At 42.5% G+C, this 26,779-nt stretch overlaps 1 protein-coding gene and 6 non-coding genes across 13 annotated transcripts; 3 read left to right on the top strand and 4 right to left on the bottom strand.

The window, feature by feature from the left end:
- Positions 1 to 1,752: 1,752 nt before the first annotated feature.
- Positions 1,753 to 26,373, bottom strand: LOC105084146 (butyrophilin subfamily 1 member A1). Of its 7 annotated transcripts, XM_010974181.3 has the most exons (10): positions 26,202 to 26,371; positions 25,519 to 25,605; positions 18,729 to 18,851; positions 12,876 to 13,089; positions 11,777 to 11,962; positions 11,127 to 11,291; positions 10,783 to 10,803; positions 10,667 to 10,693; positions 6,508 to 6,534; positions 1,753 to 4,467 (listed from the first exon to the last, which is right to left on the bottom strand). In XM_010974181.3, exons 5-10 carry the CDS (start codon positions 11,925 to 11,927, stop codon positions 3,950 to 3,952), a joined length of 909 nt encoding a protein of 302 aa, XP_010972483.2. In that variant the 5' UTR covers positions 11,928 to 11,962; positions 12,876 to 13,089; positions 18,729 to 18,851; positions 25,519 to 25,605; positions 26,202 to 26,371; the 3' UTR covers positions 1,753 to 3,949. The 7 variants fall into 7 exon arrangements, with proteins under 7 accessions (XP_010972483.2, XP_074204338.1, XP_074204336.1 ...); XM_074348237.1 differs by lacking the exon at positions 10,783 to 10,803 and having other exon boundaries at positions 26,202 to 26,373; XM_074348235.1 differs by lacking the exon at positions 18,729 to 18,851.
- Positions 17,511 to 17,582, top strand: TRNAW-CCA (transfer RNA tryptophan (anticodon CCA)). Its single transcript has one exon. It is a non-coding gene; the product is annotated as a tRNA-Trp (tRNA).
- Positions 18,751 to 18,822, top strand: TRNAM-CAU (transfer RNA methionine (anticodon CAU)). Its single transcript has one exon. It is a non-coding gene; the product is annotated as a tRNA-Met (tRNA).
- Positions 20,202 to 20,274, bottom strand: TRNAR-ACG (transfer RNA arginine (anticodon ACG)). Its single transcript has one exon. It is a non-coding gene; the product is annotated as a tRNA-Arg (tRNA).
- TRNAS-AGA (transfer RNA serine (anticodon AGA)) lies at positions 20,614 to 20,695 on the bottom strand. Its single transcript has one exon. It is a non-coding gene; the product is annotated as a tRNA-Ser (tRNA).
- TRNAR-UCG (transfer RNA arginine (anticodon UCG)) lies at positions 23,494 to 23,566 on the bottom strand. Its single transcript has one exon. It is a non-coding gene; the product is annotated as a tRNA-Arg (tRNA).
- TRNAW-CCA (transfer RNA tryptophan (anticodon CCA)) lies at positions 25,523 to 25,594 on the top strand. The gene has a single exon. It is a non-coding gene; the product is annotated as a tRNA-Trp (tRNA).
- Positions 26,374 to 26,779: the final 406 nt, after the last annotated feature.

Genomic DNA, 26,779 nt, shown 5'->3' with positions numbered 1-26,779 from the left:
AAATACAATTCATCCATCCCCAGCCCCAACTGTCAACACTTTATCTTGAAGATTTTCAAACAGATAGCTAATTTTTCAGTGAACACCTAATACACCTACTGTCTAGATTCTGCAGTGAACATTTTACTATACTTGCTATATTATAATCTATCATTCTGTTCATACCCCATCCATCCCTCTTTATTATTTACTCCAGCATTTATTATTTATTTATTTGGCGACTTCCAAAGTAAGTTGCAGACATTAGTACCCTTTTCCCTGGAGACTTCAGCATACCTATCAAGTAGAAGAACACACTTCTGAAATGCTTGAGACACCGTAAAAGTAGGAGTTCCTTTCAGTGATATGTTCTGAAATGTTCTAACTGTTCTAAATGATCAGTGGGTTATTTTTATCTGAGTATCCCTAGCTCCTGAATGCCTAGCCATCCCTATCTTTGGTACCTGGCCCCAGGTACCTAGCCACTCCTAGTAAGAGTCAGGACTACCTCCAATAGGCTGTGTAAACAGGCGAGCTCCAGGACTGCCTCTCAGGAACAGCCTGAGGCAGGGACAAGCACTCAGGTCCCTTGTGTCCTTTCTCTGATATCTCCTCAAAGAAATGCTCCCTTTTCTGCTGATACTGCAAGACAGGACTTGATGTTCTGGAGGACCTGTAGGATGTAGGTCCCCACAAATCACTTGAAGAATGGCAGGCATAAAATCACATATAATAGAAGCTGAGGAAAGGCATGGGCTTGAGTTCAGAAATAAAATAAAATAGGGAGTGGTCATTACATCATAGAGGGGTGAGAAAGTAAGACATGGCTCAGAAAGTAAAAATCAGCCCTCCCAGCTATCAGGCTGGGATAACAGACATGCTTGATAAATTAAGCCAACTCCGTAGTTAACAGGAAATAGTATTTCTCCCGCGGTCATGCTGCAGCTGCAAAGGGGCAAAACAAAAGCTTCCTGCTTTCTGACTCACTGGGAAATTTTGCTTTTAAAATTCACAATCTATGGGAGAAAATATTTGCAAATGATGCGACTGACAAGGGCTTAACTTCTAGAATATACAAGCAGCTCATACAACTCAAGAACAAAAAAAAAACCAATAAAAAATGGGCAGAAGACCTAAACAGACACTTCTCCAGTGAAGACAAACCAATGGCCAATAGGCACATGAAAAGATGCTCAATATCGCTAATTATTAGAGAAATGCAAATCAAAACTGCAATGAGTTATCATCTCACACCGGTCAGAATGTCCATCATTAAAAAGTCCACAAATGATAAACTCTGGAGAGGGTGTGGAGAAAAGGGAACCCTCCTACACTGTTGTTGGGAATGTAGTTTGGTGCAGCCACTAAGAAAAGCATTATGGAGATTCCTTAAAAAACTACAGGTGGGTTTACCATATGATCCAGCAATCCCACTCTTGGATATATATCTGGAGAAAACTCTAACTTGAAAAGATACATGCACCCCAATGTTCATAGCAGCACATTTACTATAGCCAAGACATGGAAGCAACCTAAATGTCCATTGACAGATGACTGGATAAAGAAGGCGTGGTGTATATACATAAAATGGAATACTATTCAGCCATAAAAGAGAATGAAATAATCACATTTACAGCAACGTGGATGGACCTAGAGATTATCATACTAAGTGAAGTCAGTCAGACAGAAAAAGGCAAATATCACATGATATTACTTAAATCTGGAATCTAAAAAAATGAGACAAATGAACTTATTTACAAAACACAAACAGACTCAGACACAGAAAACAAATTTATGGTTACCAAAGGAGAAAGGCAGAGGAGGGATAAATTAGGAGTTTGGGATTAGCAGATACAAACTACAATGTATAAAATAGATAAACAACAAGGTCCTATTATATAGCACAGGGAACTATGTTTAATACTTTGTAATAACCTATAATGAAAAAGAATATGTATATATATGTATAACTGAGTCACTAGGCTATACACCAGGAACTAATGCAACATCATAAATCAACTATACTTCAAAAAATAAATCAATTTAAAAAATAAAATAAAATTCACAGTCTATCAAAAGCTTTGCTACTGGAAATCATATCAATAAGAATGAAATAGTCCCCTCTTTCCTAGAGATCCAAGCTACTTCGACACAGAGAAGCAGCCTTGATTTCCAGCCTAGATGCTGAGCTTCAGAGAAGGGGTTTCTAGGCACAACATTTTGTATCTCTTAACTTTATGGCATCCAAAGAAATAGGCTCCATGTCTACTTCTCATCTCATCACATGAAGCCCCGGGAGAGAAATGTATATGAAATGAAGCCGGAAAAATTAATTGATTCAACACACTTTTATTGAGAACCTGACATCTAGTAGGTATCAGGCACTGAAGATAAAACTGGTGAGCAGAGGTAGCATTATGGAGTGGTTAAACCATAGACTCGGAAGCCAGGTTGCCTGCGTGAACTATACTAGCTGTGTGATCTTGGACCAATTACTTAACCTCTCTGTGCCTTAGATTTCCGATCTGTAAAATAAGGGTGATAATAGCACCTGTCTTTTGGGTTGTTGTCGTGAGGATGAAATGAGATAATTCAGGCAATTTTCTTACAACAGTGCTTCATACAGATGAAGACATAAAAATGTATGTGCAGTAAAAGGTAGATTTGGTCCTCCTTAGAATTGATAGATTGGACCGTCCTTTGAGGAGTGTGAGATGCCTGGGTTTGATGCCGAAGAAATGCAAAACTGAAGGGTGGGCTTCTAATCAACTTTAGGCGATTAGCCTGATAGATACCGATAACAAGATGTGTACAGAAACTCCTTTTGTAAAAAATAGGTAGACATGTACATAATAATAATTCAAGTTCCTTTTGTACAATTGCACTTTCAAGGACTTATCCTAATGACAAGTACAATTTGGAAATTTATTCTGTGATAGTGACCAGAGATATGCAAGACGATTTACATACAAAGAAGTTTATAGTAGCATTATTTGTAACAGGGAAGAAAGAAACCCATCCTGATTATAAATAACATTAGATTAGTAGTTAAGATTTGGTGTTAAGTAAAAGAAGCACGTCATAGGACAATATATATAATCTGATTTTCATTAGAAAAACTGTGTGTGTATTTGTATAAGCACAGAAAAAAGTAAAGAATATGCGCTTAACTGTTGATGAAGTAAAATAATTTAAAGGTCAGATAATATTTAGGGAAAAGAGCAGTAAACAAATACACAAACTGGAAAAGAAATCTTGAAAAATCTGGGATGAAAAAAAATGTCATTGAAAGGGCGATTGCGATTGCCCTTATAAGGAATGATTGTCTTCTTAGAGGTGGTATGATTGGCATTAGCTGTCAGAATGTTGAAGGCGGCATCAAGTCCCAGACCAGCAGGGTGACTTGGAGAAGTGACTTTTCTCTGTGCACTTTATTTAGTCTCTCCCACAGTTATTTGTGAGTCAAAATGAAATAAAGTCCATGTATGAAAAGACTGTGGAAACAGCCAAGCCCCATTCAGATGCAGCTTCCTGCTATCATGCAGGCATTAATGACAAACACTGCTTGTGGGCACTGGTTTTTCTTTTCCTTCTTTTCCTTTCTTTTCTTTTCCACGGGAGCTCAATTTCATAGGTCACTCTTCACCCTGCTAGTCTTTCTATCAGTATCTCGTCTCTGCTTTCTTTGGGGTTTCTTTTTCTCATTCCAGCTGGGATGGCAACAGCAGACAGGCTCTCTTGACAAGATTCTGTAGGGTCACATTGCCTTTCTTGGTCCTCTGCGCCACTTAGCCCTGGAGAATTATAAACTGTCCCCAGCCTTTATCTGCAGCAAAGATCAGAGGGGCTCAGCCTTCACTACTGGCTTGGCTGGAGCCCTGGGCCCTTGTCCTCAGAAGCAGCTCCTCCACCCCAGTGCTGAGTTCTCCCCTGGACATTCAACTGAGAGAAAGTCTGGGGACAGATGGCCTCAGTGGCAGATGGTCAGAGGGGTTGGGTGATAGAACCAGAGGCAGAAGAAAGGCCGGAGGGGCCCAGAGAAGGAGGCCTGGGGGAAAGTGTAGATGTGGGACCCGTCAGCCCCACTATAGAAGGAGACATCCCCAGCCTCATAGTCCACGAAGATCCCCACCCGGCTCAGGGGCTCGCCCAGGGGGAGGGCGGTCCGAGGGGAGGAGAGGGCTTGATACTTATTAGCATAGAGTTCCATGGCCCAAAATCCATTCTGAGGTGACTCTGTGATTCCCCATGTCCTTTCCACGTTTTCCTCACAAACCCCCAGCTCCCAGTAAGTCCTGTCACCCACTTCCACCTCCCAGTAGTGTCTCCCCGAAGAGAAGGACTCATGACCCAGCACACAAGGGTCAAAAAAAAACCTTCCAGTTCTCTCGGGGAGATCCTGCCACATATTTCTCCGCCTCACACTCCGGTGATCTTCAGACAGAAAGAGTTCAGGGTAGGCAGTGTCTGGATCCAGAGTCACGTGAACTGCAGAGTGAGCGAGAAGAGACACCTGGTCACCTCTGGCATCCCAGGACCCTCAGTGACTGGGAAGAAGGGGAGAGAAGCTGGTCTGAACCCATAAAGTTCCCTTCCTTCCTCCACAAGATAGCTGGAGAGATAAATATGTCTGCAAATGTCCTGAAGAACACCTCAGAGAGCTCCCAGGAGAGCTCAGAAACTTACCAGGAGGAGCTAATCCAGATTCCCTGAATCCAGAGGCCCCAGGTCCCTGGGAGCAGGGGTGGCTAATCATGAATCTCCAGCTCCCCACCCCACCCTCTCAAGCCCCTCTCATGCCACCGCACTATTATTATTTATTTCATATTTCCCTCCTCTACTAGAGAAGGACCTGAGAAGGTAGAGACTATGTTTGTCCATCTTTGTATCCTCACCATTTAGCGCTGTCAGACCCCGCTTGCAATGGGTGCTCGATAATGTTGGCAGAATGAAGGGCTAAGGAAGGTCCTGTAGACAGCCTCCAGCCACGCCTCTCTGCCAACCTGAAGCCCCAGAGGGCTGCGTGGAGGGCTACTTGGCTAGAGATTTTTGGCCAACTGTAAAATCCCGGATCTAATCGATACCCATCTTTAACAAACATTCCCAGATTCTCACAGCTTAGAAGCATCGTGAGGGAGAAACTTTATGTGTTCACTGATTCCTGGCCACTTCCAGGCCTGGCCCAGGAGAAACCTTCTGCATAATATTTCTACTCCTTTTTCTGCTGTTTTCTGACTGAATACAGAGTAGGGTGAGGCCCTAGGTCGACAAAGAACAAAGCTCCCACATCCCCATATGATCTGTCCTGAACACTGAAGAGATGGAGAAATATACTTTTATTATGTTTACCTAATGGGATATTGAGGTCTTTTGTTACAACAGTTAGCCTGCCCTGATAAATACAAATCATGACCCAAAGTCAACTCCCTGTATAGACTGTTTCTATGGACATTTCTTCTACGTGCTGGAAACTTAGCACTCTCATATGGTAAAACACAGGCCCTGCCCTGTCAAGGAGCTCAATCTTGAGACAAAGAAATAAATAATACTGCTTCAAAGAGAAAGTCTTTCAATTGCACCAATTACTTGAAATTACTGAGACTTCTTCATGTTCAGGACAAGGGATCAGAGTAGATCTATTCCAGCCCTGCACCACAGGATGAGGGGAGGGAGCATAGCTGATGGGGCCAGACTCCCTGGACTTTTATCCCAGTGTCACCACCTCCTGGATGTGTGATTTGAAGCAAGATTTTCTTTACCCTCTTTGTGGATTAATTTCTTCCATTGTAAATGGCCATGATAATAGCACACCTCTTAGGGCTGTGGAAGAATATACATAAAGCACTCAGACCTGCGCCTGGTGCGTAGTAGTAGCTGCTTAAAAAATGTTAGCAACTTCCTTTTTTTTTTTATTTTATTTTAATGGAAGTGCTGGGTTTCACACATGCTAAGCACACACTCTACCACTGAGCTATTCCTCCACCCCTAATGTTAGTAATTTTTAAAAGACCATTTACTCAATTTTATTTATCCCTTATTTTTAGGGTTCTTCACTGGGGGAACTGGTTATAAAGTGGCACCTCTGCTCCGAGGGGAGAGCAGCTGAGGTGGACGGAGTCGCCAGATCTCCTCTAAGATGCACATAACCCACTACAGACTGAATGTCATTTGAATGAAGGCTTTCCCATTGTACCCTTAGGTCTATGATGCTGAAAATATTGAGGTGTAGGGAAACCCAAGACAGAAAGTGGATGAGGAGCACTTTAAGAAGGAAAAAAAAAAAAAAAAAAGGTTTAAACTGCTGGAAAGAAAAAAAGACCCAGATGCTGAACTGAGATTGGGGTAGAACTTGACCTGGAGGCCATGTGAATCTTCCCCGGGTGTCCGTACAGGTACCACCCAGCCAGGCCATTATTTGGAGCTAGAAGATGGAAAAAGACCACTAAGATCTTTTTTTTTTTTTTTTTTTTTTTTTTTTTTATAATGGAGTCCTGAGCCTGAGACCTTAAGAATTAAACAGTCACTCACCAGCATGGGACCGAGCTTTTCTCCAGTCTGCAATAGAAAACAGAGAGGTGAGCGCTCCCTGGCTGGAGCCATACATTGCTTCACCCTTTCTGTGTTCTGGCTGCCTTCCCTCATGTTCCTCACAAGGATGGTGTCCAGGCAGAGGGAAGCCAGATGAAATGTACTCTTCTATTTCCCCTTCCTGTTTACTAAGTAAGGGCTTGGACGGCACTGGGAGTTCTTTACTCATCTCTCCTCTTTCCCCAAATTAGATGACTTTGTGCCTCAGTAGCTGAAAGGCACCAGCTGATGCAAATGCCTGTGAAGGCTGCCATCACATGGGGCACAGCCCTGAAAACAGGACAGAACTATGCTGGATTCACTCTTCTGATCATTGTGGTCATGGTTCACTCGTTCCCATGGTCAGGCGCCTGACCTGGGAGAAGGTGATCCTGTCCTCTCTGGCATCTTTTCCAAGACCTCGTACACTGTCCTGCATGCAGTAAGATTGGCCAACAGCCTGGAAATCTGTCTCTTTTATCGCATTCATCTCTGCAGGAAGCATCTATTTTTCATAGTTTCTATGTCACCACTTGCTGTTATAAAGGACTCCTACACTTTTTGTCTTATACCTTTACCTGGGAAGCTGCTAGTGTGTTCTGGGCACTATGGCTTATTGTCGATTAGCTCACGGCTCTTCTGTCTACCCCAATATGTTGTTATCCACGACTCATTAGCCAAGAAACTCAAAGCTGGTTAATTAACCATTCAATGTCCCTGTTTCTTCATCTGTAGGATAGAGATGTGACTAACATTTGCTACTGAAGTTATCTGGGTAGAACTTAGAATAGCACCTACAAAAATACTAAATCACTGTGCTGTATGCCTGAAACTAACACAATATTGTAAATCAACTCTACTCCAATTAAAAAGATGTCTTTAATCTAAAAAAGGCATTTACAGTTATGCAAGGTCATCAAAAAAAGAAAAAGATACAGAGGAGCAAAAAGAATGCATTTCTAGAGTTGACCTGTTGTATGGGCTGCACGCTTGGTTTCTACCTGCCTCCTCTGCATCTCTACTTTGATCACACATAGGCTCCTTATCTTAATGTATCCTGACTTCCGATTCTGTGCTACCTCCTCCCCTTGCCCCCACTGCCTGCTTCTCTCTCGGTTTCCCCGTCATGGTAATTGACAATTCTATCTTTACAGTTTCTTAGGACTAAGACCTTGGAGTCACCCTTGATCCACTCCTTTATTTATACCCCACATCGAAATCTATCAGCAAAGTCTTTCTACCCTTTAAAAAAAATAAATCCAGCACTGACCCCTTCTCACCACTTCCAGCACCCGCCCTTGGTTTCTCTGCAGCAGCTCCCAGCTGGTCTTTAGGCTTCTATCCTGCTCCTCCTACCCTTCCCCCGAGCCTAGTCTCAGTTTAGCATCTAAAGTAACTTCTCAAAGCATAACTCAGGTTCTGTTCTTCCTCTGCTCAAAACCCATTGGTGGCTCCTTTCTCAGATGCAAAGCCAATGCCAGCACATTGACTTTCAAGGTCCTCCAAACCCCCTGATACTCCCTCCAGTTTTCCTGGTCACTTCCTGTCCTCTAGCTGCCCTGGCCCCTTTGTTACTCTTCAAAGAAACCAATGAGCTTCTGCCTCTGGGTTTTGGCACTGTGGTTCTCTCTACTTGAAATGCTTTTCCCTAGCTATTCCTCTGGCTTGCTTCCCTACTTCATCATCACCCTATTTTATTTTATATTATTTTTTTATTGAAGTAAGTTGATGTACAATATATTAAAAGTTACAAGTGTACAATTCATTACCCTGTTTTAAATTGCACCTTCCAGTGCAATATTCTCTTATCTCCCAGGCACATATCATCATGTGCCAAGCTGTATATTCCACTATTTCTTTTTTTTTTTTTTTTCTGTCTTCTTACTCTAGAAGGTAGGTGCTTTGTGAATGGAGCATTCCTGTTGTGTTCATTTCTGTGCCCCTGGCACCTAAAAGAGTAATTGGCACATAGTTAACGGTCATGGATCTTTGTTGAGTTGGTAAATGAATGACTAACTGAATGACTGGACGAACTGAATAGAGAAGCCCTGAAGGAAACTAGAGAGTGATGGGTCCAGGATGAGAATGAGGGAACAGCCTCAGAAAGAAAAAAAGACATCTGCTCTGTTGAAGTCAGAGCAAACAGGTCAGAAGGGGCAGGTGCAGGGCATGGGGCAGAAAGTTTGGCCCCTCCCTTCTAGTTTCTCTCTGAGATGGGGGTTGCTTCACCTTCAGAGTCGTGGGAAAAGGATGTGGTGATGAGGATCACAGCTAGTGTTCATTGAACTTAACTGCGTGCTGCCTTCTGTACTGGGTGTTCTCCATACTTTGATCTCATTTCCTAGCATCTGCTCAATATAGTAGTTGTAATTAAATCAATTTTGAGGTTGGAAAAATAGAATTTCAAAGAAGTTTAGGAGCCTGTCCTGGTTTGTCTGAATGAGTAGAATAAACAAGGTCAACCAGGTGTGGTGAACAGGCAAAGGAAAGGGGCACAGAAATAGATAGAAAACTGCATGCTGTATTTGAGGCACTGCAGGTGGTGTGGTTAGATCAGTGTGGAGCTGGGCATGTCTGGGAATGTCCAGGGATGGAGCAGAAATAGGGCTGGACCATCAAGTTCTTGCAATGCAGAGATGAAAAGTGCACGGATTGAACTTTATCTGACTGCTGTAAAAACTTTGGTCAGACAAAAATCTTATTCCCAAATACATTGGGAAATATATCTTCAAACTCCTGAGGGAGCCAATTTAAAAACATTAGCATTAAAAGTTAAAATCTGTCATTAAGGACTTCATTTGTTACTAATGCAATTATGAACTTAGCTTGGAACCTGGAATCACTCAGCAATAACTGATTACGAGGATGTTAAACTGGTGATAGAGAATCCGCTTAGGTTGTGTTTGTTTAGATTAAAATCTATATTAAGACAATTTTTTTAAATTGAAAATTCTTTTAGAATTTACAAATGTCCATAGCCTTCCCCGCACCAATAAGAATGCAGAAGGTGATGGGAAGCCACAGAAGTTTTGGGAATTGAGAGGAATGCAATCAGACTTCTGTATTGGTGAGTTTACTCTGAAACTCTAGACTATGGTCATGCTGTAAACTTTGCAGAAATAATGTTTTGTTTATGCTGGTTGTTTTTCAGATTTCTTGTCTGTTTCCTAATATTTATTTAAACTGAAAGCCTTTTTTAGATTTTATTTTTTATTGAAGTGTAGTTGACTTACAGTGTTAGTTTCAGGTGTACAGTGAAGTGATTCAGTTGTACATATATATACATAGATATTTTCTTTTCAGATTCTTTTCCATTATATGTTATGACAAGAAATTGAATATAGTTCCCTGTGCTATACAGTAGGTCCTTGTTGTTTATCTCTTTTATATATAGTAATGTGTATCTGTTAATCCCAAACTCCTAATTTATTCCTCCCCCGCACCCTTTCCCCTTTGGTAACCATAGTTGTAAACTGAAAGTCTTAAAATGAAAAGGGTAGCAGTAGCTCTTGTGAGGAATGGAAGCAGCCTGCTGTTAAGAGAAGGGCCTTGGTAAATGAACCCCAGGGATCTGTGATAAGAGAAGAAAGAAAAATTGAGGGAGGTAGTTTATGCCTGAGAAGAGGCCCTGGACTGAACAGTAAAAGGACTTGTCCTGAAGGGAGGAAAGAAGGGTGCCCACTTGGGTGGGTGGTGGCAGCATTACACAGCAGCAGGTAGAGGAGAAAGGGCAGTTTGACGGGAAAGGAGATGGAGTTCATTTTTTTTTTTAAATTTTTTTAACTTTTTTTTTTAATTTTAATTTTTTAACTTTTTTTTTTTTTTTTTTTTTTTTTAACAGAGGTACTGGGGATTGAAACCATGACCTCCTGCATGCTGAGCATGCGCTCTACCACTGAGCTATGTTCCACCCCTACTGGAATTCAGTGTTGGCCACAGGTTTGAATAACCTTTGAGGCATCCATGGGATGTGAACAGAAATATTGGTATTACAAGGGTTAAGTCCAGATTGTGTAAGAATGATCAAGGCCTCAGGGGAAAGGATCAGGTTCACCTAAGTTACCTATTAAATGAAGCAGATAAAGTCTTAGAGGAAAAACAAAAATTCCAATTTACTCACCATCCACCTTCTGGGCTTTTCTCCAGCCTGAAGTGGAGCAAAGAAACCTCATGAGATACATTGCACAAGAGAGGGTCTCAAATCGTACATACAGGAGAGGGAAGCACAGAACTTACAGAGTTCTCTTTGGAGTTTTTCTGCAAAAGGACAAGAAATGAATCAGTACCATCCATAGGAAACAAGCCAGGTTCATGTGGACAGGGCCTCTGGAAGCCCTCTTCCTGGGGTGTGTGTGCAGTGAGTCCTGGGAGCTGTCCCAGAACTGGGGAAGCTAGGGCACAGTCAGGGACACAGCTTGAGGGGAGTAAAAGGATAGGGTTGGTGGTACTGAGGGAGGAAGGACTGCATGAAAAACCTCAAGTTCAAATCCCCTTGATCTGCTTTGTTCTTGCCCTCTCCCTTCTCTGTCCAATCCATAGTCTTCTTTGGATCCACTGCCTCGGTCTTCTAATTGCTTTACCTTTGGTCCAACATTCTCGCACTTTCTCCCGGCGAAGTTTCCAGATAAAACCAAGAGCAGCCAGCAGGAGAAGCCCCAGAAGAAGCAAGAGTGAAGTCTGAGCAGCTGCCCAAGGAAAGTCCTTCAGGAAGAGAGCGCCTGAGCCAGAAGTGCTGGGCATTATTCCTGCAGAGAAAAGCAGGGAAGAGCCAAACACCGTGGTGCTGGAGCACACAGAAGATGCCTCGGGATTCTGTGGGGTTCCTGTTCCAGCCCAGTGGCAGAGGGGCCTGGCTGGGAGAGTGACCCCAGCTTTGCCCCGTTATCTTCCAAGAGATGGTTAGGAAAACAAGATACCTTGAGAGTCATCATGAAAATACATAAGTACATAAGTAAAATAAATAAAACGGTTCTGGGACCCAGTATTAAATATTTGGACCGTTAAAAAGTCTTTCACAAGTCTTCCCCTACAGTGTTGAGCAGAAAGCAGGGAGTGGTGCTTTACACAAGCGAATATTTGATAAACAGAGCATTTCCCAAGAAATCCTGCCTAAGCAGTGCTTTAAAAAGACCAAAAGGAATTTCCAGAAATGATTCAGACCATTTGCAAAGGGGCTGAAATGAAGAGAGAGAACTACACACGAGCACAGCCCTTTAAACAGCATCCTCACCTGCTTCCTTCTGTCCAGCAGTGTCTTCAGTGAAGTCCCATTGTTGGGAAAATGGTGAGTGTTCAGGGCCTCTGACTTGGCATCTCCTGGTGGAGGAACTACAGGCCTCCCCTCCATGGTGGTGACCAGTCCCGTCCTTGTCCAAGCACATGGCTGAAGAAGATGAATCCTGAAGCTCTTGTACCTCTGTGGGGGAGAGGGGACGGAGAACTCCCTGTCCTTCACACCTCGATCGGAAAATCAGTCCCCTCAGGAGTCACTCCCTGCCCACTGAGCTGCTTACCAGCCAGTAAGAGGGAGAAGAGGTGGAGACAGGGATGAATAAAGGAAGGACACTGGACTAAACTAAAGTTGGGTCATGCCTCTCAGAGACAGAAATTTGGGGCTGTTTTGGCTTCTGCTCAATTCCCAGCACCTAAAACTGAGGGTTGGTAGATCTCCAGGTAAAATACGTTGTATTTTAATTTGCTAAATCGGGGTACTTTATACATAGGAGACTCTCAGTAAATATTTGTGGAATGAATGAATGCTGCTTTCTGCTTGGAGCTTTAATGAGAAAACAGAATCCAAGCAAGGCTGCAGGCAGAGGGAAGCTGGCCTGGGGAGACAAGGGAAGCTGAGTTGAGCTGATAAGCAGAGAGCCCTGTCTGTTTGCTGTGAGCCAGACCCTGTGCTGAGCAGAGAGGTAGGATCAGAGGAGTAGAGAGAGGAGTCAGAGATGGCCTGAGCCTTTAAGGAGCCCAGTGACCTGACACTCACACTGTCCATCTCCCTTGTCCACACCTGCTGGCTGTCTCCCCACCGCCAATTCTCAGGCACTCACATTTTCTTCTGATTGACTTGGTCTTGGGATGACTTTGTGATTCAGACACTGGGCTGAGCCAAGGCTCCAGTCAGGACTCTCCACGGCCTGGTCTCTCAGGCTGGAGCACCAGCAGAGGCCAGGGAGTACCCCTGGGCTGGGAGTTGCCATTGGCAGGGCTCCCCTGAGGACTCCACTTAGATGCAGTTCTGGCCAGGGTGCCACGTCTCCACACCTGCCCCCCGTGATGATACCAACTATGATGGGGGCGAACTCTGGACTGTGAACCCCATTTACCTTACATTTATGATGTAAGATATCGATGCTTTCAGGGATAGGAGCCAGGTCTAGAGATCAGCCTACATAGACAGACCTGGGTTGGCCAGTTTCACCACAGCTCTGCTGACTTGGAACTCACACCGCCTGGCATGAGGCCTGTGAACTCAGTGGATCTGTTGGCAATATCTGCTGTGTTGCTGGAGTGAGAGAGAAGGTGACGTGGCTGGGGCACCTGGGAGTGGAGAACAAGATGGAGAAAAAGAATTTTATATTAAAACAAAACCAAAAAATAAAGCACAACGCAGGATGCATCTGATGGATACTTTTCACATCTTCAGCCCTATAGGGATTTGCAGGAAGGTAGGAGACAATGGGGACAAGGAGCTGGTACTAGGCAACAAGGCTGGGCTGGGATGGAATCGAAGAATTTCACTTTTCTTATTAGAAGAGAATTTTTGCGGGGGGCAGGTAGAATGGGTAATGCTATGGAAATGCAGCGCCAAAGCAGGTAGAACCCAGGAAGGCTACAGAGCAAAGGAGTCATCAACTCTTAATCCCCTCGGTCAGTGTCAGTGGGATAAATGCTTCCCTTCAAAATCTGAACCTCTCTGGCTATGGCAGCATTGAAGACCAATAGACCCAGATGCTGGTAGTAACCATGCTCTTGACTGGGGAGCACAGACAGCCTTTTGGCTGAAAGTGTGAGAATTTCTAGGGTTACACAATCTGGATTCACGTTTGGTTCCACCGGCTTCACTGGCTATGTGATCTTGGGCATAATATTTACCTCTTTAAGCCTCCTCTACAATATGGGTTGAATAGTAGTAATGGCTTCCTGGGAAGGCTGTGAGGATGGAACCAGGGTGTGCACGTGAAATGGAGCCTTGGGGGCAGTGATCGGTACAGAATGCTCAGTAAATATTAGTTAAGGCCCTATTATCTCTTACTCCAATTTACCCAATATTGTGGTTATTTATTAACATCTAGCTAGCCCTCTAGGACAGCAGATCCTTGAAGAGAGATGTCTAGGCTGGTTTATCTTAATATGTACTTATCTCCCCCTCCCCCACCCCAGTCTACTCCGTACTTTTTTCCAGTCTGTTGACCTTTTCTAGTGCTGATTCAGCCTTCTTTGCAGTCTGGCTTCTGGTGGGGACCTACCAAGAACAGCAAAAGATCCAAAGGGTGGAAGGACAGAGACTCCAGGATGTCTATGCCCCTAGCTCCATCCCTACTGGGTAGCAGGTGCCATCTTGCTCCAGAGCCCCTGCTCTATCGGGACACTCTTCTATGGCTACAAATCTCACCTGCTTTGATAATACTCTCCCCTTGCTCCTTCAGACCCATTGGTGATAGCTCCTGCTGTAGTCCCAGAGCAAGTCACCCTGGAACTCCACTACTATCAACCCAAACATTTTAGAGCCTAGGTTTTCTCAAATTCACAATATCCCTGATCTCATCTGGTTCCCTGCCCTTTCTCCTTATCCTTTTACAGAATACTGTTGAGGCTAATATGCTTTAATTGATGTATCCAAGGTCATAGCTAACTGGTTTTCTGATTTTTAGTCTAGTGATCTTTTCCTGCTTGACTCTGAGAGTCTGAGAGTCTTCCTAGAGGGAAAGTCCTGTTTCCCAAGTATTTGGAGACCGGAATTGGCACTGCTGCATTTGCATCAGGCAGAGAGGTCTCCTGCTCAAGGAATTATTCCATGCATAGAAAATGAAAGCAGTCCCTGGTGCTGCAAAGGCAGGGGCCTGGATGGGACCGGCGATCTCTGGGCACAGGAAAGGAGTGCACTGAAATGGACTGGAGACCTGGGGTCGGCAGAGAAGGTGGAGGGCAGGGCTGCCGTCTCACTTCTGGTGAGACTTCTTGTTGTGGGCAACACCCCTTACACTTGTTGGTAGTCTTCTCCTTGCTTGTCCGTTCCAGCCCTTCTAGTCTACCTTTTTCTCCTCCCTCCCCTTCCTCCCGACTCTCCCCTCTCCCTTTCCTCCTCTCCCTCGTCCCTCCCTCTTCTTCCCTCTTCCTCTCCTAGGCTCCTGTCCCTTCCCCCACTTCTTCCACCGCCTCCGCCTCCTTTTCCCTCTGATGATAATCTTTAGGCTTTTCTGTCCCCCGGTGGCCAATGTGCATCACTGCAGGTGCCTGGGAAACAACCTCCATCTCTCAACCGGTATGAAAGTAGTGGGGAGTAAACAAACAGCCAAGCTAAGGGCTGTGCAGTGCAGAATCCCAAGAACTGAAATACGTGGGGTTTTTACTCAGGAGTTACATCTGTACGTCTATTTTAACACCAACTGAGGTTTATTTCAGTCCCCAGCCCTTTTCTGCTTAATGGCAGGACCTTGATCGTAACCAAATCGGGCTACACCTAAGCTGACTTAGTCTATTCAGGACTTTATCGAGTAATTTGGGGGCTCTTCATTTTCTCGGAATTTTATCTCAGTTTGAGGGTGAAGGGAAGACCTCTGTCTTGTCCAGGTACCAGTAAGAAGTCGCCTGCTGGCATCTGCCCACTTGGTATCTGTTTTCTCAGCGTGGAACCCTATAAATACCCACTTTTTTCCTCTGCATCCTTAAAGGAGAGATGATAAAATGGCCGCACTTAGGCTAACAAATTCTTGGCTTTATGCTTACTGCTTGCTTTTAGAATGGTCAGAAAACCTGACTGACCGGACACTGTTGCCAGCCTCAGGCCCATGTTAAAGCTAAGGTTGTTGACTTTGCTGTTTTTGCTTTGCTCTGGCAACTAAAATTTATAGTCATGTTTTCTGAGTCATTCTTCAGGTAGGGAGTCACGGAATGATAAATTCAGGAGAATGGCCTCACACTTCAGAGTTCCTCTGTGGTGCCAGATGAGTCTAAGCAGATAATAGAAGGTCGTGGGCTGATGAACTTCCAGATCACCAGAAGGTCCCATGATGCCAGACTCATCAAGATTTAGGAGGAAGTTTCATCAGAGACCCTTGTTGATTGTTATCACCTTTTATGCTCCAACCCATTTGTCTATAGAATCACTAAGCCCCAACCCCAAGATGGGTTCACAGTTTTGAAGGTAATAGCCTGCTGTGAGTCGCCTTTGCCCAGCAAAGCAATAATCTGCCTCTGTTCTTCTAAACTCTAAGACCATGTCTCTGTGTTATTTGGCTTGTCAGGGACAGGGGCTGATCCTTTGGCAACATCCTGGCAAGGTGTCTTGGGGCCTCTGTGTCTCTTGGCCACACTAACACCCAGCAGGATCTGGAAACCTGCGACACTTCTTTTCCACCCTGTGGTTCTGACTCAAACCCTCTGGAACCTGGGTTCTACTAGGTTAATTCCTACATTTTTGTTCTAATGTAATCTCAACCTTTTTTTTTTTTAACTGTGAAACTCTTCTAAGTATATATAAACTCATTTAGAGCATAATACATATATAAACTCAAAACAATCCTGTAAAATAGATACTGCTATTGTTATTCCCACTTTATAGGTCAAGAAAACATAAAGTTCAATTTTCTGATAACATCAAATTCTCTGGCAGCATCACACCTGTGGACTCGTTTCTTTCTGTAAGCAGCTGCAGATCTTCCTAAACCCTTGGTGGTTTATTTTCTGAAAGCCCTGTTCATCTCACCTACTAGGGCTACCGGCTTCCAATACATTCCTCATCCAAGTCCCCTAACCTATTTCCAAGATACCATGGAATGACTGCAAGCGAATATCCGCAGATAACCTACCAGGAGTACTCCACTTTCTACGAGGTCAAACACATGCTCCTTCCATCCAGTACTTATGATCCCTTACAATTCCCAACCCGAATTCACTTTTCAACATTAAGAAAGGGAAACCTTAATTTTCAGAGAAAGGATCATCTGTTTTACAGTATTGGATCTTTTTTTTTTTTTTTTTTAGAATGTCTTTTTTTCTAGGGGTTCAAAGCAACCTCTCCACTATTTGGATCTTGGTAAAAATCTCTTTGAGATTTGAAACCTGAGCGTGCAGTTTCCCCAGACAGGCGCTTTAAGTAGCCAAACCACGGTGCCAGACTCATCTACTTCCTCCGGCCAAAAAGATTTCTTGCTCTTCTCAGGGGCAGTTTCAGATCCGCTTGTCAGATTCGGAAGAAGTCTAGCAGTATGAAATCGATCATTTCAACTAAGGACAAGAGAGTGCAAGGAGATACTGTTATCTCGCAGATGAGATGCACACTGTTAAACTGGCCGGCCCCGCGTCAATTCACTTCACAGAGACACTACTATGTAATGAGAATCTACCGTCAACGTTGGAAACAAATCCAAAATTCTGGTCAGGGTCTTTGATTAGGAGGAGGAAGGACATTCATTATCACTTTTACTCTACCCGGAAGCGCCTGACTTTATAGACTGAACGTCTATTCTTTCTAAAAAGCCAAAAACAACAAAACTCCCGCAAACGTCTGGTTTTGACGTATATTGAGAAAACTAGGTAAGAAAAGAAATGGAATAGGAAGCAATGAAAACCGAAGCAATTCGGAGGCAGAGAGAATCAGGAAGTGATTGGATAGACAGCGTTTTGATCCAGGAGGCAATCAGGCATTATTTTGTAACCAGCTGCGTGGTCTTCTCTGAGTATGGACAATTAATGCTATAGATCAGGTTGACAGGTAAAGAAGCATGGGACCCCTACAGGACCTCGTGGCGCAACGGTAGCGCGTCTGACTCCAGATCAGAAGGTTGCGTGTTCAAATCACGTCGGGGTCAACTGTTTTAGTGTCTTTGAGGTGTTATTGGTCTATGAAATGAAATGTATAGAAGGAAAAAGATGCATTCCCTGTTTTCTGCAATGTTGGATGCCCTTAAAATAACTTTAGAAAGTGAATAAATAGACAAGTAAGCACAGACGTATACACTATTGTTACTATGCTTCGGGGTTTATTTCTGGGTCTATAAAGAGATTTTTATTCTTATCGCAAACTTCCCGAATTTCACTCTTCACTAACTTGTCCATATTCCCAACGTTCTCAGCCTTCTCTCCACGCTCACTTCTGTGCTCTCAGACCCATCTGTTCATCTGCAACTCTCTCTCCAACTGTCAGAAGCTTAGCAGATCTTCTCAGACAACTAACTAGTCAGGTTCGAGTGGGTGACCTAAGCTCACCTGCTTCACAACTGGGCCGGCTTTTCCGTGCCAGAGAGTTTCCATAGCAAACACATCCTTGGCTCCCTGTGATTCCCCTCCTCCTGCAAACCACGGAAGGAGTCAGTCCATTTCCAGAGGAAGAAAACCTGAACAGTTTTTTGCTTGTTTTGTTTTTGCCAATTGAGTCTAGGGAACTCTATTTCTCTATTACATCAGAGAAAGTCCTCTGGGCTAGAAGTTCCATGAATTCCCTAAAACTTAAAAAGAATGGGCAGGAATGTGCATTTTTTCCTTACCTGGGACTCAAACACACTCCAAAAGATTCTGACCCATCACGTTATAGTATTGGAAGAAAGGGAAAACAAGTTTATTTCATCAATGCCTATCATTTTCTGTAACTTAGAATGACTTTAAAACATGACACTTAGAATATAAGCAGATAACTTGTCATAGATGTAATGTACATTTTCACACTGTACACAGTAACAAACATTACACTGAAGTATGCCTTTGTGCACCAGAGAAGTGTATCCAAAATAATCTTTCTCCATTTCTTATGAACCTTTTTTTTTTCGTAGTAGTTAGCTCAGGCCCTTGGCCACCACGTTACAAAAGACTGATTACTGGTCTGGGGGAAGAGAAAGAGAGACAGAGACAGAGAAATAGAGAAAGACAGGGGAAGAAGACATTTAATATTGCAGGTTGAAGAGGAAAAAAAAAAAAAAAAAAAAAAAAGAGAGACAAGTCCAAAAAAAGTTGAATACTACCTTATGACAGCATAGTTCTCACAGCAGAGTGGCGCAGCGGGAGCGTGCTGGGCCCATAACCCAGAGGTCGATGGATCGAAACCATCCTCTGCTAACGCCAGTTTCTTTTCCTCCTCAAGAAATCTATTGGAGTAGAGAAGGAACTGTATATAAAGTATATTAAGAAAATTTGCCATATGTATATCCTCTTTGATGAGGTGTCATTTGAGGTCTTTGGCTCACTTCTTGAGCATATGAAAAGATGTCCCACATCGTATGTCTGGAGAGAAATGCAAATAAAAGCAACAATGAGATACCATTACACACCTACTAGAATGGCCAAAATCTGGGACACTGAACATCAAATGCTGGTGAGGTGGTGGAACAAGAGGAACTCTCATTCATTGCTAGTGGGAATGCAAAATTGTATAGCCACTGTGAAATACAGTTTGGCAGTTCCTCACAAAACTAAACGTACTCTTACCATACAATCCAGCAATTGCCCTCCTTGTTAATTTGTCCAAAGAAGTTGAAACTTAAGTCCACACAAAAACTTGCACACAGATGTTTAATAGCAGCTTTATTTATAATTACCAAAACTTGGAAGCAACCAAGATGCCCTACAGTAGGTGAAAGGATAAATAAACTTGGTACACCCAGACAATGGACTTATTCAGCATTAGTAAGAAATGAGCTACCAAGCCATGAGAAGACATGTTATGAAGTGAAACAAGCCAATCTGAAAGGCCACATACTGTATCATTCCAATGTATGACATTCTGGAAAAGGCAAAACTACAGAGGCAATAAAATGATCACTGGTTGCCAGGGGTTGGTTGGGGGAAGAAGGATGAATAAACAAAGCACAGAGGATTTTTCAGGCAGTGAAAATACTCTGCATGATACTGTAACAGTGGATACATGTCATTCTACGTTTGTTCAAACCCATAGAATGTACAACACCAAGGACAGACTAACAAAAAACTATGGGCTTTGGTCCATAGGAGGTTCATCACTTGTACCAAATGTACCCACTCTGGCGGGGGATGTTTATAATGGGGGAGAGTATGCAAAGAATACGCATGCACTTTCCTCTCAATTTTGCTGTGAAACAGTATGTGCTCTAAAGAACTAAGTCTTTAAAAAAAAGGGGGGGGGGAGGAAAAAAGAATTGCTATCCAGAGATTTTCTCTTTGTGAGACTTTCAATCTTATTTCTCAAAGAATGATGCACTTGAAAGGTCTTCCCTCTTTTAAGTTTCTCTCAGAAATTTAATGTGAGGATTTGTCAGTTTCGTAATCAATTTAGCGATGTGGTTTAAAGAAAATTTATGTATGTAAAAGAAGAGTAGTGAACTATAGCTGAAGCCTATGTTATTAACATTTTGTCATTTTGTGTAAAATGATATTAGAAAATAAAATTTAAAAATTTTGTTCAGAGGCCTAGGAATGATGGGAATTTGTGGAACTTTAAGAAGCATACAGACAAAAGTGAACGAGCCAGCCAGGAGTCGAACCTGGAATCTTCTGATCCGTAGTCAGACGCGTTATCCATTGCGCCACTGGCCCTCCCATGAAGAGTAGGGGGACTCATACTTACAGAAAAAGGAAGTGGCGGTTTTACTATGTTGCTCTAAGTATGAATGTGTGAAATCTTTTCTCTCAGCTTGCTTTTTTTCCAGTTACCAAGATTTCGAACCACAAAACTTTAGAACTGAAATAAAAGAAAGTCCTATGATTTATTTTTCTCACTCATGCAGTTTGATTCCTCCGCTGTTAATAAGAAGTCCGTTTTCATGTAACTTGTAAAAGGTCTGAGAGAATGTCTACTATTTTAAGAAGTATCTTAAAACTGAAAATCAATCTGATCAGGCAGAGAAAATTGAGATGCAAAGTACAACACACTGCCGTAGTCGGCAGGATTCGAACCTGCGCGGGGAGACCCCAATGGATTTCTAGTCCATCGCCTTAACCACTCGGCCACGACTACACATGCTCTTAGTTTGTTTCACTGTTCTTCATGTTACTATGTATCATTTATTTCAAGCTACTTCAGGATTTAGTAATTAAGGAGGGCAACACAAAGGATGCCAAGTCCCATTAATGGTTGATGAAACCGAAGAGAGGTTCAACCAACTTCAATTTCCAGCACATGGTAAATTGAGAATGCCCTTTGGTCTTTTCTAGAAAGCAAACCGCCATACCTTGCAATAGCTTTAAAAATCCTTGTATTTTTGCCGGAGTAGGAAGTTTATCGTCAAAAAATAATCCGACAAAGCTGTTCCTTACAGACACCCTACATCTTCAGACAACTAATCCAGTGCCTAGAATACAATAAGAGCTCAACAAATGTCAGAAGCTATTATAACCAAAACTTCTAAATTCAAGAATGAGGATCCATCAAAATGTTCCACAGGGATGCCTATCTCCTACCTCTTTGTAAAACGAAAATATTTTAAAGCAGTAGATAGAATATTTTTGAATAAAACAGGAAAGTAGAAAATAGTTCTGACACTCAAATTCCCTTCACTGCATGGACTTCTTTCACAAGAGGAAGAACAACTTTATCGGATATTCTGCAGGTTATAGTTTAAAAATATTTGCAAATATCACCTGCAAAGCAAGTAGAGAACCCCAGGATCTCCACACTTCTCAAACTACACAACCGTTATCACAATCTTATCTGTATATACATGCATGTGGGTGTATTAGTGTACAAGAAGGAGATTCTGTACTTCATCAAGAACTCCATTCTGTGAACAGAGGAGGGGTAAGGCGTGATTGATAAAACCACTGCTTATATGCTGATGGATTGAAAATTATCTCCAGCTCAGACCTCTCTTCTGGGCTCCAGTATATACAATTGTCCTTTTTTACTTATTTTTGCAAGTCCATGGACAACTTAAAAGCAATATATCCCCAGATGAATGCTCCATTGTTTCCTTCCAAACTTGAGCTTCCTCCAACAATTCAGATTTTTGACAGGAACACCCAGGTATCCAAACCAAAGACTCAGAACTCCCCTTATCCTTCTTCTCTCTGACTTTCTCCCCACAGCCCACAGGTTACTAGGCCTTCAGTTCAACCTCCTAATTATGTTTTGAATTTGGCTCTTCCTCTGAAGCCTCAGGCCCATTTTCGTAGATCAGGTTTTTATAGTTTCTCATAGGAGTTATTGCTGCCACTTCTTGGAAGTCTTTGGGCCTCCATTCCCGTGTTTGTCCATTTCTTCATTGTTTGAAAAATTTTATTCTGAGCACAATCACCTGCCAAGCACTTTGCTAGGTGCTGCTCATTCAGTGGAGAGCAAGAAAAATATGGCCACTCCTTTTGGGGAGTTTCTAGAGTACACAATTACAGAAGTAAATCCTAATCATGAATATCTTATGTGGTTACCTGGAGAGTTACTCATTAGACTCAAGTTTCATGAAGAAACGTTCCATTTATATCTTTGATACCTCTGAATGGGGAACTGGACTCTCAATAAATACACAAGGAATGAATCATATTTAAATTCAGATCTTAAGGATGTGTGGGAGTGAGCCGAATTTGAGAGGGGGCTCATGTTCTAGACTTCAACTTCATAGAATGTTCTTATTTAAATTTCTTTAATATGCCTTTTGGGGCCTGTTTTTCTAACCAGGATCCAATCAAAGTTCATTCACTGCATTGGGTTGTAATGTTTCCTTAGTTCTCTTTTAGTTTATAACAGTCTCCTAGTTTTTGTCTGTGTTGTTGTTACGGTTTTGACATTGACTTTTTTAAAAGTCCAAGCCAGTTCTAGAATGTCCCATATTCTAGATTCGTTTCCTTATTTCCTCATGGAAATTTAAAATTTATTCCTCTGCTCTAAACTAGAAGTTAAGTCTAAATAATTGATTGAATCCCTTTGGATGATTAGATTAGATTCAGGTTAAAAACTTGGAGCTTCAGACTGTCTACTTGACATAGCACTTACTTCACATCAGGAGGCACCAGTCAGGATATCCCACTAATAGTGAAGATAAAGTGGTGCCCCTGGGCTCTTTTTATTTTCTCCTTTGCAATTAGCAAATAATCTTGGGTGATACTTTGACACCATGTGCACATTATTTCCCAATAACCTTTTCCTAAGGGTTTTAAGATCATTAGTGCTCTTTGCCTGAGTCTATTGTTTGTCTGGAAATTTCAGATGCTGAATTTTCTACAATTTTCCTAGATTTGTTAAAGGGTATGTTTGTCAAACTTTTTGACCATTTTCTTGACTTTCCTTGCTGCCCAGACTTTCCTAAGGGTTCTGTGGTAGCTTATCATTTCTCCTGCTGTAACAATCTTAGAATGCAGATAGGTACAGACTGCTCTGTATACAATAAATAAGCTACAAATATATATTGTACATCACAGGGAATATAGTCAATATTTTATAATAACTTTAAATAGAGTATCATCTATTAAAATTTTGAATTACTGTGTTGTACACCTGAAGCTAATATAATATTGTAAATCAGCCATACCTCAATAAAATATATATGTATATATACATTCAAAAATAAAGAAATAAAGTAAGCTGATGGACTAAGTGCCCAATGGAGAAATCTTATTTTTAAAATAAATAAATCAACCCCATCTCCAAGGATGCAAACTGCACCTACCAAAAAAAAAAAAAAAAAAAAAAAAAGAAAAGAAAAGAATAAGAGAATGCAGGTGGGTTTGTGCTACATAGAAAAAGGCGTGGGTGGGTGTATTAAGCAGGTGTTTACACCATAATCACCACAAAATGTCTCACGTAGCAATAAGCTAACCTCATAGCAACCACGAAGGGATTCGAACCCTCAATCTTCTGATCCGAAGTCAGACGCCTTATCCATTAGGCCACGTGGTCCTCCCATAGCAAAAAGTGTGTGTTTGCAAAATTTGTTTGAAGGAAATAATTTCAGTAATTGTAACAGTGAAATTATTTTCGCAAATTGAGTCATTTCTAACAACTCAAAAACCTTACCATCTACTTGGGGAAGCAATCAGAACCTAAAGGTCAAAAATATTGTAAAGTTACAGCCAATGTAACTACCACTGAGAGAAGTATGATGCTGCAATAACTAATACTAGAGCGCTTTATCTTTTGTTGGGAATCAAGGCGAAAGGCCGCAGCGGGGAGGGAACACTTGAGAGCTTAAAGAGGAGAGGAAAAGATAGAGCCTGATTACTTAACATACGCAGGAAACGACAGCTGTCTCGCAGCGCTTTCAGGTAAAGATCATGGATTAAACACAAAATTGCCTTTTGTGCACTCCAGACATCCTACTCAAAACAACTCTAAAAAGTAAATTCAAATAAGACAAAAAGTTCGGGAGAGGAGATAACAGAAACGAAATACTGTAATCTGGAAAGCCGATTGGAGTGTAAAAGTTGATTTGTCAGCTTCGAGAAAGCTGAATCCTAAACAGGTGGTGTGGGAAAAGCAGAGGCGATCAGATTTATACCACAGCACCTCCATCCTCACACCCTATGCCGGACTCAGGAGTTGTCAGCAGTTGCTTCAACTGGAAACTGTTAGAAGCTGAATTGTGTCCTCGTGTTCCGCTCACCCCCATATTTCGAAGCTCTATCCACAAGTACCTCAGAATGTGACTGTTTATAGAGACAGGGCTTTTAAAGAGGTAATTAAAGTAAAATGATGTCATATATGTGAGCTCTGATCCAATGACTTGAGTCCTTATTAAAAAATATCAGGACACAGACACACAGAAGAAAGACAATGTGAAGACACAGGGAGACAGCCATCTACAAATCTGTTGACAGGCTTGGTCTCAGACTTCTGGTCTCCAGAACTGTGAGAAAATAAATTTGTTGTTTAAGCACCCAGTCTGGGGTACCTTGCTATGGCAGCAAACTAATACTACATAGCCCCTCCTCCGTCCCGGAAGAAGACTAGAAGTTAATTTTCTTGCATGAGAAAAGCATCGGGTCCCTAGACTGAGGCAGTTATTCTCAAACTTTTCCCTGCATCACAGTCAGGGAGGACACATTAAAACACGGACTGCTGGGGTCCACAGCCATTGTTTCTAATTCAGTAGGCCTTGGATGTGGCCAAGGATTTTCATTGCTAACAAGTTCCCAGTTGATGCATATGCTCCTAGCCTGCGAGCACTTTTTAAGAACCATTGGCTGAAGGAAGATCATGCACAGGGCTAGGAGAAAATGGTAAAAGCTCAATAATATTAGCGATTTACTTCGAGTTGTTGTGAACTGAATGGCATGTGTGCGCTATGGAGACCCAAATACCTACAGAGTCCCACTGAGAAGTGAGAGTTTCAAGAAGACATTCCATTTACACTATGCATTTGAGGATAAAGTAGATTTTCACTAGGTTGAGAATGGGGCCTCAGGCAAGCGCTGAGAAGGGAAAGGGAGGAGGGGGTTGGAGGGCAAGGCCTGACACCGCAGGGCAGTGCAAGGCTGGGAGTCTTTTCCACAAAAGAATCTACTGAATTTACAGGAAATGTAGTAGTTCAAATATCGTGGTCTTTCTTATTGCTGTTTCATTGCGGATCTGAGCTCAATACGTAACGATTTTTCTCAATACAGGAAAATTTCGACAAGAGGAAATACCGAACGAGAGAAACCACTGACTTTTCTCCTTTTGGAGCATTTGGGTGTTTGGACTAATATTTAATCTGGTTAATCCTTTATCTTTCTCCAACAAGCATTAGCAAAGCTGTGAATAGCGAGGAGAAAAATGTTCAAGTCTCCCAATAAAAAGGGCTAAAGTTTTAGAACCTGGGGGCCGGGAGAAAGGATTATTTAATCCTATTTTAGAAGAAATGTAGCATTTACCTGTGACCTCGTGGCGCAACGGTAGCGCGTCTGACTCCAGATCAGAAGGTTGCGTGTTCAAATCACGTCGGGGTCAGGTCTGGTTGCCTTTTGGGACAGGGGAGACAAAAAGAGCAAGGCTTCTTGAGGTATGTGTACTTGGCCTTCAGACCCGTTAAGGCTTCCAACACCGAGTTTATGTAAAGAAAATAGATTATCTGCTCTGTGAACAGAGTTTCGGTTGGGTGCATTAGTGACTCCACGTTTGCCCTTAACTTGCCGTTGGAATTCTAAAACGAGGGTACGAAGTCCCCTAATTGGAAGTCTTTTTTAACCGAGAGGTTTAATTTAAACGCTCTCCTCTTTGGCATCAGGGAATGCATAGTCTTCTGGTTTCCTTTTCTTCTCTAATCGCAGCTTTTCTCATCCTTTAGCTGCTGAGGACCCTCCCCTCCACAAAGGCCCTAATATGTTGGCGTTTTCCCAGGCTCATCCTCCTCGCTCTTCGCTTCCAGACTGTTCATTGCCTATCTGCCTACAATTCGTGCGTTCTTCTCAGCCACATTCCCCTCCCCAGCCCCGCTGAACCTGGAACCTGAAACCATCCTGGACACTCCCTCTTATTCACTTACCAGTCCCAGCAGGGAGTGCTGAACTTTACCTCCTAAAATGTTATATTCCATTTATCTTTTTCTTTTCCTTACCACAGTGGCCTCCTTCTTTCCATCAGTATGTCCTGTCCTGATAGTGACATGAATCTCCTAAATCCTCTTCCCAGATCTCCTCTTTCTCAGGCGAATCAGTGTCCTTATTATGCTTGCGTTTAAATTCAGATCTTAAAACAAAATTATCTACTGTGCTCATTAACCCCCTTCTCACAGGTCTTCTTTCAGTTCCTCAAATCTTGTTGTTCCTTCCGGGGGTGGGGGTGGGAGTGAGTAGGTGGGGCAGGGCTTTGTCCCAGCCCCACTTTCTTTTCCTCTTACAGTGTTAAAGAGAAATTACACTGGACACTTACTAAAAACGATCAGATGGATTTCATAGAAGCTAAGAGAATAAGAGACTTCAGTATACACTGAGCTTAACTGCAAATATTAGCAAGGACAGCTGGGGATTTATAGCAAGTGGGCAGGGAGCTGGTCAGGGGATGGTGAATTACAGAAAAGAGCTTGATTAGATATCAAGAGTGGAGGGATGCTCAATAAACGGGCTTAGCAGGATTCTTGCTAAAACTGGACTCAGGAAGGCCTAGCAGAGAAGAGCGCTCAGAGAAGCCTGACTG

The sequence above is a fragment of the Camelus bactrianus genome, chromosome 20, assembly GCF_048773025.1.
Source record: "Camelus bactrianus isolate YW-2024 breed Bactrian camel chromosome 20, ASM4877302v1, whole genome shotgun sequence".
Taxonomy (NCBI): Eukaryota; Metazoa; Chordata; class Mammalia; order Artiodactyla; family Camelidae; genus Camelus; species Camelus bactrianus.
The sequence above is the reverse complement of the archived record's forward strand: the minus strand, read 5'-3'. Positions and strand labels throughout refer to the sequence as shown.

What these genes read in the sequence shown, in the direction of transcription:
- LOC105084146 (XM_010974181.3), bottom strand. Translation starts at nt 11,927, where the DNA reads ATGTGCTTGGACAAGGACGGGACTGGTCACCACCATGGAGGGGAGGCC. An exon ending in GCGAGAATGTTGGACCAAAG is followed by an intron (nt 10,804 to 11,126) that starts GTAAAGCAATTA and finishes GTCCTTTTGCAG; the next exon opens with AAAAACTCCAAAGAGAACTC. An exon ending in AAAAGCTCGGTCCCATGCTG is followed by an intron (nt 4,468 to 6,507) that starts GTGAGTGACTGT and finishes CTCACTCTGCAG; the next exon opens with TTCACGTGACTCTGGATCCA.